The 12735-nt window shown below is 44.6% G+C and overlaps 1 protein-coding gene across 2 annotated transcripts in view; it reads right to left on the minus strand.

Moving 5' to 3' along the window:
- Positions 1–12735, minus strand: part of RSRC2 (arginine and serine rich coiled-coil 2) — a 64501-nt gene that overhangs the window by 30747 nt on the left and 21019 nt on the right. The window contains exon 4 of one of the 2 annotated variants that reach the window (XM_077293162.1): positions 2897–3081. In XM_077293162.1, the coding sequence (XP_077149277.1) occupies positions 2897–3081 (185 nt within the window). Of the gene's footprint in view, positions 1–2896; positions 3104–12735 lie in introns of both variants that reach the window. The other variant, XM_077293163.1, reaches the window with a different exon arrangement.

A 12735-nucleotide genomic window follows, 5' to 3' on the forward strand; every position in this document is an offset into this window, starting at 1 on the left:
GCGCCCCCACTCGACGACGGCTCTCCCTTTTGACCCTAGCGGGGACTACCAAAGAAAACACCACCACCGACACCAATAATAATTTAAGTGCTAATGTGCTTAAATAACACCGGCAAGGTATATATCGATTTTCTCATATACCAAATATTTTGTTTCAGGATTCGTTGATATGAGTCCTGATGCCTAATAACTAGGGTGCAATTTGTGAGCAGAGATTGATGACGTTATGGTATGTGCCTGATATTAAGAATATGAACTGACATATCTTATCTCAGAACAAATATAGGCTAATAGGTCTTATCTCATCAGTTATAGATATTAGACAGTATACAAGAGAAATAACCAATGCAGGACAGTAGCACTATTGCTGGTTCATTTAGATGTTATATTCTCAAAGACAGATAAATTAAGATATATCCATAAATGTAGAGACACCATCACGTTCGTGGATGCTTATGAAGTATTATTATACACCACAAAAATTAGTATACCATAATGAGAATATATAGCAGCCAGCTAGTGATTCAATTCATACCATAGTCAAACTGCCCAGTATCATAAGTCACAATATAGCCATAGTTATGAAGGCACAAAAATGCTCAGAGATAATGATAAATACCCAGTTATATAGCACACTGCAGGAATTTAGGTGATCCATAGTTAGATCATGGTCATAGAAAAAATAGTACAGATAGTACTTATCGGTTTGTTGCCCATCCCAAAGCGTTTCCCCCCGGAATATAAACCGGGGTTCATCAGGGGACCAGAAAAGGGCTTGTTTTCCGAACCGGGGGCTGCTGCAATGCGCTGCACCTAGTCCTGACCGCTCACTATCAGGCCTTCGGTCCCCCCCCCCCGGTTTATATTCCGGGGGAAACGCGTTGGGATGGGCAACAAACCGATAAGTACTATCTGTACTATTTTTTCTATGACCATGATCTAACTATGGATCACCTAAATTCCTGCAGTGTGCTATATAACTGGGTATTTATCATTATCTCTGAGCGTTTTTGTGCCTTCATAACTATGGCTATATTGTGACTTATGATACTGGGCAGTTTGACTATGGTATGAATTGAATCACTAGCTGGCTGCTATATATTCTCATTATGGTATACTAATTTTTGTGGTGTATAATAATACTTCATAAGCATCCACGAACGTGATGGTGTCTCTACATTTATGGATATATCTTAATTTATCTGTCTTTGAGAATATAACATCTAAATGAACCAGCAATAGTGCTACTGTCATGCATTGGTTATTTATCTCTTGTATACTGTCTAATATCTATAACTGATGAGATAAGACCTATTAGCCTATATTTGTTCTGAGATAAGATGTATCAGTTCATATCTTAATATCAGGCACATACCATAACGTCATCAATCTCTGCTCACAAATTGCACCCTAGTTATTAGGCATCAGGACTCATATCAACGAATCCTGAAAAAATATTTGGTATATGAGAAAATCGATATATACCTTGCAGGTGTTATTTAAGCACTCTAGCACTAATTATTATTGGTGTCGGTGTTTTCTTTGGTAGTCCCCGCTAGGGTCAAAAGGGAGAGCCGTCGTCGAGTGGGGGGCCATGTCGAATTTAGGGTGCCAACCTCCGCGGTAAGGTTGGGTGAGTCAGGGAGAGAGCACCCCCTCACCTATTTACCTCTATCCTTTTTAGTGTTAAGTTATATGGTTAAGTAATACGGTCTCCTGACCCTAATAGGTCATTTTTACCTGACTAAATAAAAGTTATATTTTAGGGGCATTTTTTGTCTTTTCCGGTTGTAATTAAATTAAGATTACTAAAAAAATAGTAAACATTTGCTCTCAGATGTAAAAGCATGTAAAGCAGTTTAGGTGACATTACAATAAGCTGCCATGTGTGTACAACACTAAACAATTTCTGATCATTATATGACTTGTATCCTGCATTACCATTGGTCTCCCCCTCTGCATGGTCTCTAATTTTTTAGTACTCTCAGAGTTAGTGGGCAGACTGCCTGCTATGTTCTAATACACACAGTGATGGATACATGCTCTCGTGTCTATGAAGCATACGTTCAGAATCTGCAGCAGCATGGAGGACAATACGTAAAGAACATCGTAACTGTGAACCCAGGACTGAGCCAAGATTAACATTTGTTACAAATCACTAGCCTTGTGGGTACCTCACTCCTCCTTCTCCTTTTCCATCTTAACATTTCAATTGGCAACTCTAATCTGACAACTCAGTGAGTTGGACTTGGATTTAATTTTGACTAACTTTTTTTATTCAAAAATAAAAATGATTAGTTCAAGTAGCATAAGGAGAAAAAGAAGACGCATATCAGTGGAGTAAGAAACCCTTTACTCTGATAAGATATAACACAAAGTTTGGTATATTAGTTTGTACAATTATTTAATCTGGATGTCGTAAGAACAAACAAGTCTGCAGTCACTATGTGACTGCCGAATTGCGACAGCATGCAATGTGCAGTGTTGTCATTTGCCTGCATGAACAGATGGTCATGTGACCACATTTATGTGATGTGTATACATGCAGTCAAGTGCCATCTAGTCTCATCACACTTCTCTAAATTGTCTTCTATTGAGAGAAACCAGGTGAGTCTAGCTGGCATAGGACTAAAAGTATTTTAATCAGATACATATGGTCACATGCACCGGGAATAAAGGGAAATTGTGAGCATGGTCAATGTACACTGTCACGATGTGTTTGCAGTCACTAAGTGACTGCAGTTTTCTTTACAGTCTGGACAACCACTGACTTTTACAGGGTTTAAGTGCTATGGATTATAAAAAGTTGTGTGTATTAAAGTTTAGAATGCCAAGAAAAGTATGCATAATAAACTAAAACAACAAATGATACATTTAGAAGCTCAACAAAGCTTACCGGTCACGTGAACGAGACCTGGAATGACTTCTACCTCTAGACGATCTCTTTTCTTTACGTCGATGTCTTTCCTCTCCATTTTCTGATGAATTAAGCCTCTCCCTCACTTTGTCTGTATGCTCTTTATCAAAGTCATCAGATCTGTGTTTCTTAGAGGATTTTTCTTTGGATTCATATCTTCTTGCCTGTTTTAACAAGAAGTTGGTTCTTTCAGGAAAATAGTGCAACAAAAAGAGTTAGTATGAGTGTCAAATGATTGACATATGTTGTGATGTAACTTCTGTAACCTTAGTAAAAAAAATTAACTAAGGCTTCAAATCTGGAAGTTAAAATTGGTATCTATTGAGATAAATCTCAAAGTCCAGTCAGAATATTTCTGAGCAGCACCTGAACTAAAGTACTCACATAAAACAGCTTTATTTCCACTTTTTTTTTTTAAATCTAAAAAGGGGCAAATATTTTATGCAACTTAACTGCGTGCATTAACATAAAAAACCCACAAACAAACTGACTTTCAAGTATAGTCAGCATTTGCATTTACACCTTAAACAAGGCACTTTGATGGTTTTCAGAGTGAAACATGAAGGGTGGTGACCCCTTTGGTGTTGCATGAACTCCTGACCTCTAGGGATCCAATGTGGACAAACTACAAAATAAGTAACTACGGTCTATAATGGGGGTGGGGGGGGAGGGGGCAAAACAAAACAAACACCAAATCAATCTAAAAATGTTGTGCTTCAAAATTAATACATAAAAGATATGTAGAAGTATTTTTTCTTTCATAAAAACATTGCACATTTCTGTGAACCAACTAAACCATTTGTCTAAAGGTCTAAGGTGAGATATATCCCCGCTAAATTGAATAGTAAGGTGCAGAGATTACATCATTTATCATGCAAGTTTATTCTGTAAAGTAAATCTACCACTTAACCAGCAATACTATTCTTATGGATGGAAAGCTGACAATAGCAGCTGCTGGGAAGTAACTAAAGGTTTCTTGACTTTTTAACATGCTGCCCGATAGACAGGACCTTGAATATACACTCACTGGCCACTTTATTAGTTACACCTGTCCAACTTCTTGTTAACACTTAATTTCTAATCAGCCAATCACATGGCGGCAACTCAGTGCATTTAGGCATGTAGACATGGTCAAGACAATCTCCTGCAGTTCAAACCGAGCATCAGTATGGGGAAGAAAGGTGATTTGAGTGCCTTTGAACGTGGCATGGTTGTTGGTGCCAGAAGGGCTGGTCTGAGTATTTCAGAAACTGCTGATCTACTGGGATTTTCACGCACAACCATCTCTAGGGTTTACAGAGAATGGTCCGAAAAAGAAAAAAAATTCAGTGAGCGGCAGTTCTGTGGGCGGAAATGCCTTGTTGATGCCAGAGGTCAGAGGAGAATGGGCAGACTGGTTCGAGCTGATAGAAAGGCAACAGTGACTCAAATCACCACCCGTTACAACCAAGGTAGGCCTAAGAGCATCTCTGAACGCACAGTGCGTCGAACTTTGAGGCAGATGGGCTACAGCAGCAGAAGACCACACCGGGTACCACTCCTTTCAGCTAAGAACAGGAAACTGAGGCTACAATTTGTACAAGCTCATCGAAATTGGACAGTAGAAGATTGGAAAAACGTTGCTTGGTCTGATGAGTCTCGATTTCTGCTGCGACATTCGGATGGTAGGGTCAGAATTTGGCGTAAACAACATGAAAGCATGGATCCATCCTGCCTTGTATGGAGCATCTTTGGGATGTGCAGCCGACAAATCTGCGGCAACTGTGTGATGCCATCATGTCAATATGGACCAAAATCTCTGAGGAATGCTTCCAGCACCTTGTTGAATCTATGCCACGAAGAATTGAGGCAGTTCTGAAGGCAAAAGGGGGTCCAACCCGTTACTAGCATGGTGTACCTAATAAAGTGGCCGGTGAGTGTATATGTAAATATCCACTTTAGCATCTTTTGAGCCCTTCATTATGGAAATCAGTAGTGGTCCAAGATCATAACTCCAAAACTGTCATCTTCCGATAATCTTATAAAATAGTTTTTTAATTTTGACTAAACTTCCACTTCAAACATTGTATTCTATCTTTTAATCTTTATAACCAAGGAAGTCCACCAGATCATGCTGGGTAAACTGAACGTTAGATTTGATTAAAAGGTTTGTATGTCAGCAACAAAAGAGTGAAATGTGAAGTTTCAAGAACGGATCCCCTAAGAGGAGACATTTAGTAAATGATACATGTGCTTACAAAAACACACACGAAAATGGTTAGGAAGGCTGTTTTTTAGTGACTGTACCACTTCAATTTTTAGCTTACATGACATACAACTTACCAAATACCATTTCTCATACCAAAACATATTGGCATGCACACATCTGCCATTCTAAAAATACACCACGTACCCATGACCTAATGGACAAAAGAGGGATTTTTGTGTACTCACCATAAAATCCTTTTCTCCGAGCCAATCATTGGGGGACACAGACTGTGGGTGTTATGCTGCTTGCCACTAGGAGGACACTAAGTGATACAAAGAAAGTTAGCTCCTCCCCTGCAGTATACACCCTCCTGCTGGCTCCCAGCTAACCAGTTCAGTGCAAAAAGCAGTAGGAGATCAGTAACAACATATTAGCTTACAGCATGTCATATTATATATGAGAGTATAGCATATCAGATTATAAAAACAAAGCATAAGCCAATACCAGGGTGGGAGCTGTGTCCCCCAATGATTGGCTCGGAGAAAAGGATTTTACGGTGAGTACACAAAAATCCCTCTTTCTCCTTCGCCTCATTGGGGGACACAGACCGTGGGACGTACCAAAGCAGTCCCTGGGTGGGGACAACATCAGATCAGGCCCTGTGTAACCGCTACTTACAAGTGCGCCACCGCGGCCTGCAGAGTCTGCCTGCCCAGACTCACATCTGTGGAAGTCTGGGAATTATAATGCTTGAAGAATGCATGCGGACTGGACGAATCCGCAAGCTTGCAGGCGTGTCTTGTCGACGCCTGGTGCCTAGAACCCACGATAGACAGGGAGATAGGCTGACATCTAACACGGAAGGACTCCTGGATGGTGAAAAGAATACACCAGGCTAAATGGCCGATGAAGACGGCTAAACCCTTCCTGTAAACGTCAGGAAGCCTTCCCCTTACCGTCAAGAAGCCCAAGATACAGTGTCCAACCTTCGGAAGGACGCCGTCCTCGAGACATACCTACTCAGAGCACTCGCTTCGTCCGGAATATGGGGAACTCATTCCATTTTGTGGACTGGTGCTGAAAGAGATGAGGGAAGAACTATGCCCTCATAACAGTGGTAATACAATACCACCTTGGTAACAAGGGACGGGGAAGGCCTGAGGACGACCTTGCCTTGAAGGAAATAAGGGAACAAAAAGTCTGAAAGGACCCGTTAGCACCGAAGACTCGTCAGGATGAGGATATCGCCGAGAAAAAAGGGGCGACCTTCCCTAATAGAATAGATCCCAATGATCTAACGGTATGCGATAGGGAAGAACTACAAGTGAAAACTTCCTGCGAGGTGGTCCCTACTTGCAGTTTTGTTGCAGAAAGGCAGAAAAGCTACCAGCTCCGCAAGCAAACAAACTGACGTGGTCAGTGCGGATTTTCGAGGATCACTGGGGCCCTTTCTGCTTCTGAAAAGCTTTCGGAAGTAGTGAACGGGGAGTTGTGGAAACTGGTACCGCGGAAGAACCAGAGCATGCAGTGCGATGGCTCTTGGATCTCGAGGCCGAATGACAAACTCGAGTACACAGGCGATCAGTCAGGACGCCATCCGAACTACAACTGGAGAGCTCCAGTGAAGGCAGGTCTGATGGAAGACTTCCGGGTGAAGTTCCCACTCACTTGAGGCGAAACCCTGACGGCTGAATATGTTCGCAGCCCAGAGTTATACTCCTGGGATATGTACTGCCGAGATCACCGAGTGATAGATCTCGGCCCATGTGAGAATGTGAGGTACCTCGGCCATGGTGCCTGAACGTGGGTACCTGCTAGATGATTGACGTATGGCACAGCCGTGGCATTGTCCAATTGAATTCAGATGGGTTGACCCGCCATAAGGCAGTGGACCTACTGTAGGACTACCTTTCGGATCTCCAGAGCAATGATCGGGAGAAAAGGACTGGCATTGGAAGCTACTAGTAACCATTGAACCGGGAGAAAAGCCCTGGATGAAGAAGGAGCTCAGAGACTATCGTCTGAAAGTCTGCTTGACTCGCTGAAAACTAACGGAGCGAAGGAAACTGCTTCCATTGTCGTCTCCATTTTTTCCTCAGAACCCTCCCAGCAAATCGAATGAAATGAGGGGATGAGTGAGCAAGTGCGCGAGCTCCCTGTTGAAGGACCATGACCTTGTCTGGAGGGAGATATACCACCCTTCTGGAAGAGTACCGGATCATCCTCAAAAAGGATATCTGCTGGGATGGAAATGAGAAGTTGTCTAAGTCTAGCCACCAGCCCAAGTGAGAGGGTATCGCAAGTGATATAGACGACTTAGCGTAGTCCTGCAAGGGCAGGTAAACAGTCGGCCAAACAGGGCAGGACGACCACGCCTCTAGGTGCAAGAGGAACATGACAGCCGCCATGACCCTTGCGAACACTCTGGGTGCGGTAGCAAGGCCGAAGGACAAGGTCGTGACTTAAATGCTGTTCACGAATGGAAAAGCGACGGAATTTTTGAAGAGGGTAAGCATCCCGAATGTCGATGGATGCCAGAAACTGCACCTTTTTCTGTTGAAGTAATGGCTGAGCGGAGGAACTCCATTCGAAGAAGAACCTTGTGAAAGGTTGTTAGAAGTTTGAGGTCCGGGATCGGTCCTACTTCTCGTTCCCCTTTTAGGAACCAAGATCCCTTAGATCTAGACTGTCCCGGACAACCCTTTCACTGTTGGTCGGGGCTGTAGGAACGTACGATCCTTCGTTAGTCTCCCGCTCAAAAGATTTGATTGACCAGCTGTACTGTCTTCAGGAAAGGGTTACTGGTGTGAATCAAAGTAGTTAAGGTCTCCAGGCAAGAGACCGTTGCTCTAGCAATCCATGTGGCGGCTAGGGAGGGTAGAGGGCTGGACCCGTAGCCGCAAAACGGAACAAACCAGATTTGCTATTTGACAGATCGTGGCATTTTTAATTGATGACACATCGGGCAGGGATACTGGTAGGTAAACCACAGGAGATTGTACCCGGTTAATCTGCCAAGTGGCAGAATGCGCGGCTGCTTCCAGCAGGTCATTGCAGAGTTAAAAATTAGGAACCCTCGATCCACCATCCTCTTAACAGGGAAGTGGAGAGGGAACATCCGCCTTCTTGCATCTTCTGTTAAATAGTGGTGATGCAGAGCGGGGTGCTCAGACGCCCGAAAAGGGTGCCTCTGTACATCCACAGAGTTCAGGTCTCCGGGTGGACAGGACAGGTTGTCTGGCGTTAGGCCTTGATGCAGAAGAGGATACCTGGAGGCGACACTCCGTGTGCCCGTCTGTTGATGGTGTGGGGAGATCGGCGCCCTTTAAAGGGCCTGTCGCCCTTAAAAAATCAGACCAGGCATGGAGCCCCACGTAGAGGCTTCTGTCCAGTGAATCGCATATCCGGACTGGATGACAAATGCTCTACGAGGGAGTTTAGTCTCCGTATGAGGGACACTGTAGTCTAGAGCAGGACCGGAGTCCTCGTCAATGTACAGAGATTGGATGATGATATAAATAGGCGAGTCATCCTTTACTGAAACTCTGGCAAGTCCAGGTCCAAGGCAATATCCGATCCGTTTTGTAGATGCCTGTACGTTTCTGGAATACTCGCGGCCCCTGCTAGCCGACGGATCCCATGTAGGAGAGGGACCATGTATATCGGTCCTGCGAGCACTCCGAGCCACGGAGGGATCACGGAGGGATTCAATTTCTTGGTCAGAAACACCATGGGTTGCGGCAGTAACAAAGTCCACTGAGGGAACTAGTTACACTGGGATAAACTGGGATCAGCGGCAGAGGGCTCCTCATTTATGACCAGCTTCGGATTGGTCGTGTGCCTTTAAGACCAGGGAATACTGGTCGTGTGCCTTTAAGACCAGGGAATACTGGTCGTGTGCCTTTAAGACCAGGGAATACTGGTCGTGTGCCTTTAAGACCAGGGAATACTGGTCGTGTGCCTTTAAGACCAGGGAATACTGGTCGTGTGCCTTTAAGACCAGGGAATACTGGTCGTGTGCCTTTAAGACCAGGGAATACTGGTCGTGTGCCTTTAAGACCAGGGAATACTGGTCGTGTGCCTTTAAGACCAGGGAATACTGGTCGTGTGCCTTTAAGACCAGGGAATACTGGTCGTGTGCCTTTAAGACCAGGGAATACTGGTCGTGTGCCTTTAAGACCAGGGAATACTGGTCGTGTGCCTTTAAGACCAGGGAATACTGGTCATGTGCCTTTAAGACCAGGAAATACTGGTCATGTGCCTTTAAGACCAGGGAATACTGGTCACGTGCCTTTAAGACCAGGAATACTGGTCATTCGGGTTTAGGTCAAATCTCACAGCGAGCGAGAAGCGCCAATTCAGGGGGCGGAGCCACAGGCACGACGTGGGCGGAGCCTCGAGACTTCCATGAATAGGCCTAAGCCGGGGCCTAAATTTCTGCAGCCGGCGCCAGCGTAGAAGTGAGGGGCGTTGCTCGAGAAAATTGAGCACTTCCGTGCCAGGCGAAAAGCGCCAGGAAAAAAGTCAGAGCTGCCTTAGGGCGCCACAGTGCGCTTCCGGGGTGCGGCCTACACATCGGCCGAAGCCGGGGGCTAAATTTTGTAGCCGGCTGGAGCGTTACCTCAGGGAGGTGGGCCACAGGGAAGCCCGAGACTGCCTGTGAATATCCCGCTGCAGAAGCCTATCGCTGGCAGGATCCACTCACCAACGGTGCGCGTCCCGGCATGGAGCCGCCGCGGATGTCGGGTATTGCAGCGTGGACGGTGCAGGGATAGAGGGATAAACCTCAATCCATCATCCCTTTTGTTAGGGAGGTGGAGAGGAACCGTCCGCCTCCTTGTGCCATCCGCTTTCACAGTGGTGGGACAGTGGGGGCTGCTCTGACGCCATAGAGAGGGGCCTCTGTACATCCACGGAGTTCAGCCCTCGGGTGGACAGGGCCAGTTGTCCGGCATCGGGACCGTGAAGGCACCGTCGCCCCTGAAGTGAGCTGGGCGGGGCTCCGGCGGTTGGCGGGGAATTCAACTGCGGCCTAGTCCGGCTGAAAAAGCCGGGGACTAAATTTATGGAGCCTGCCGGTGGAGCGCGTCGGCGGGCCGCGGCGTAGCGCCGAATGATTGCCGCTGGCGTACCGGCCAGCGGCACCTCTCCCCAGGGACCAGGACCGCACCTTCCACGCAAGCAGCGTGAGGAAGGAAACTACTCACCACCACCGAGCAGAGATGCAGCCTCTATTGCGAGGGAATAAGCTCAATCGATCCTCCCTTGGCCGGGGGATGGAGAGTCTCTGTCCATCTTCATATGTGCCTGCCACAGGGGACTTATGGCTGTGCCTGCCGCAGGGGACGTACGGCTACTGTGGGGACTACATGACGCCAACAGGTGAGGGCTTAATTGCGGAGGAGCCCGGGAGACGCACATAAGAGGTATACTCTATGTGCTCGCCATCTTACAGGGGGGAGATCGTAGATTAGGCGTGCCCCAGTCGTCGCAGGAAAGGTACGGGGAGGTATACTCGCCGTGCTTGCCTGTTGATGGTTCGGGGGAGAGCGGACCCTAGAAAGGAATCCGTCGCCCCCTTCACTCCGTTAATTAAAAAATAAAAATTTACAGAAAATAAAAATAAAAAATGTTGGGGTCTGAAAACAGACCCAAGTGCCTCCTACAGACACTAAGCAAGAACTGGTTAGCTGGGAGCCAGCAGGAGGGTGTATACTGCAGGGGAGGAGCTAACTTTCTTTGTATCACTTAGTGTCCTCCTAGTGGCAAGCAGCATAACACCCACGGTCTGTGTCCCCCAAGGAGGCGAAGGAGAAAATGGTTTTTGTGCAGTAATGAAAAAAAAAAAAAAAAAAAAGTTATATGGCTCTCTAAAGAACAGATGCATTAATGTTCTCTATAAATTAAGTTAACTAAACAACCCCCTATTGCCTTTAGACATAAATCCTTTATCTGTTTTAGGAACACATAAATGGCATTAAAAGGAGATTCTCATTTTCAAAAATGGATAGTCACATATTGCTTGCAAGAACAAAATTTTGCAATTTACTGCTTATTAAAATGTTTAGTTGTTCTTGTGATACGAACACTAGTGGAGAAAGATTGAAGGCGATGGACCTAACTAACAGTTATTTAAAGCTCGTAGCCTTGCGGCTACCGGTGATAAGCAGCAGAACACAAGTACTGCTTGTCACCTGGCCAGAATAGGAAAATTACAGTACAGTGATTACAAGCCAGACAGTAGTAGTGGTGGTTGGGCTCCTAGACATCAAGTTAAATGTCTCAATAACAGCAGAAAATTTTAATTACAAAACTGCAAAAATGATGATTTTTTTTTATTTTTTACAAGTACTTCCCTACGATACCTACCTATGAAGATAGGAATGACACTTTAATGTCCAAAATAAATGCACTGCATAAGTGATGCAAAAGTATGTACACAGTTCAGAGCAACAGGCACCACACAAAAGCACCATGCCTTTCCGTAAAGCTCAGGAACTTCAAGCAAATGAGCGACCACTCAGAAATCAGGTGCAAAACCATTGACTGTAAAGTCTCCAGAAAATCCAGGTGCAGAGAGGAGTAGGCCGAACAGGGAAGCGGGTCACTGTGTGGACAATGGACGTTTTCTGTACAGCCTAAGCTTCAACGGATCCAGGTGACCAGTTTCCCCCATCCATGTCTCCCTATTTTGAATAGAGGAAAGTTTTTACCTGATATGGAGTGCCGCCTATTCATCTCTGCACCTGGATATGAAGTGATGCAAAAGGAAGAAAACTGACCCAAATGATTATAATAATTTGGTTTCCATCTGGCTTCTGTTAGGCTATGTTCACACTAGAAGTTTTGGGGGTTTTTTATGCACATTTTCAGCTGCATTTAAAAAAAATCTCATGCACACACTTGTCATCAGTATTTTCTGCTTTTCATGTTTTTTTGCACAATAGTGAGTGTCGCTTAAGCGTTTTTCACCCAATGAAGGTAATGGGTGCTGAAAAACGCTGACAATCCGCACCAAAAAGACGCAGGTATCAGGTTTTGCAGCGTTTTTTGTGCAAAACGCGGTTACATGAAAAGTTTTTTTTTTTTTTTTTTTGCACTAAACTTTATCAGCATGCACAAAGGACTAATATAGAATGACAAAAAAAAGAAAAAAAAAAAAAAAAAAGCAGTGAAAAACGCCAAAATCTGTGTTTTTGCCGTAGCTTCTTTCCTGCCAATATCAGGTTTTGAAGCAGAAAGAAAAAAACAAAAAAAAAAAAAAAACGCCTAGTGTGAACATAGCCTTGTGTGTCAGGTTATAGTAGAAATTAGAAAGAAAAAAAGTTTTGCATGATGCAATTTTTTGGCCATTCTAAAACAGGACACAATAGAACCCAGATGGATTCCAAATATTCTAATTTTATCACTTACGAAACGGATCAGTTTTGGACATTAACTTTGCTTTTACAACATCAAACGTCAAAGCGCAAGTGTGAACATAGCCTTAGATTCATCTACTGCGTTAACGTTCTACCCAGCACCATATGAAAATAAAGTTACCCAATACGAAGTAATGAATATCAAGGCTTGGGAGTTTTAAATATGCTCAGACATCCCAATATTGGTTTCTATGCTTTGTACTTACAAG

The sequence above is a fragment of the Ranitomeya variabilis genome, chromosome 1, assembly GCF_051348905.1.
Source record: "Ranitomeya variabilis isolate aRanVar5 chromosome 1, aRanVar5.hap1, whole genome shotgun sequence".
NCBI classification, from domain to species: Eukaryota; Metazoa; Chordata; class Amphibia; order Anura; family Dendrobatidae; genus Ranitomeya; species Ranitomeya variabilis.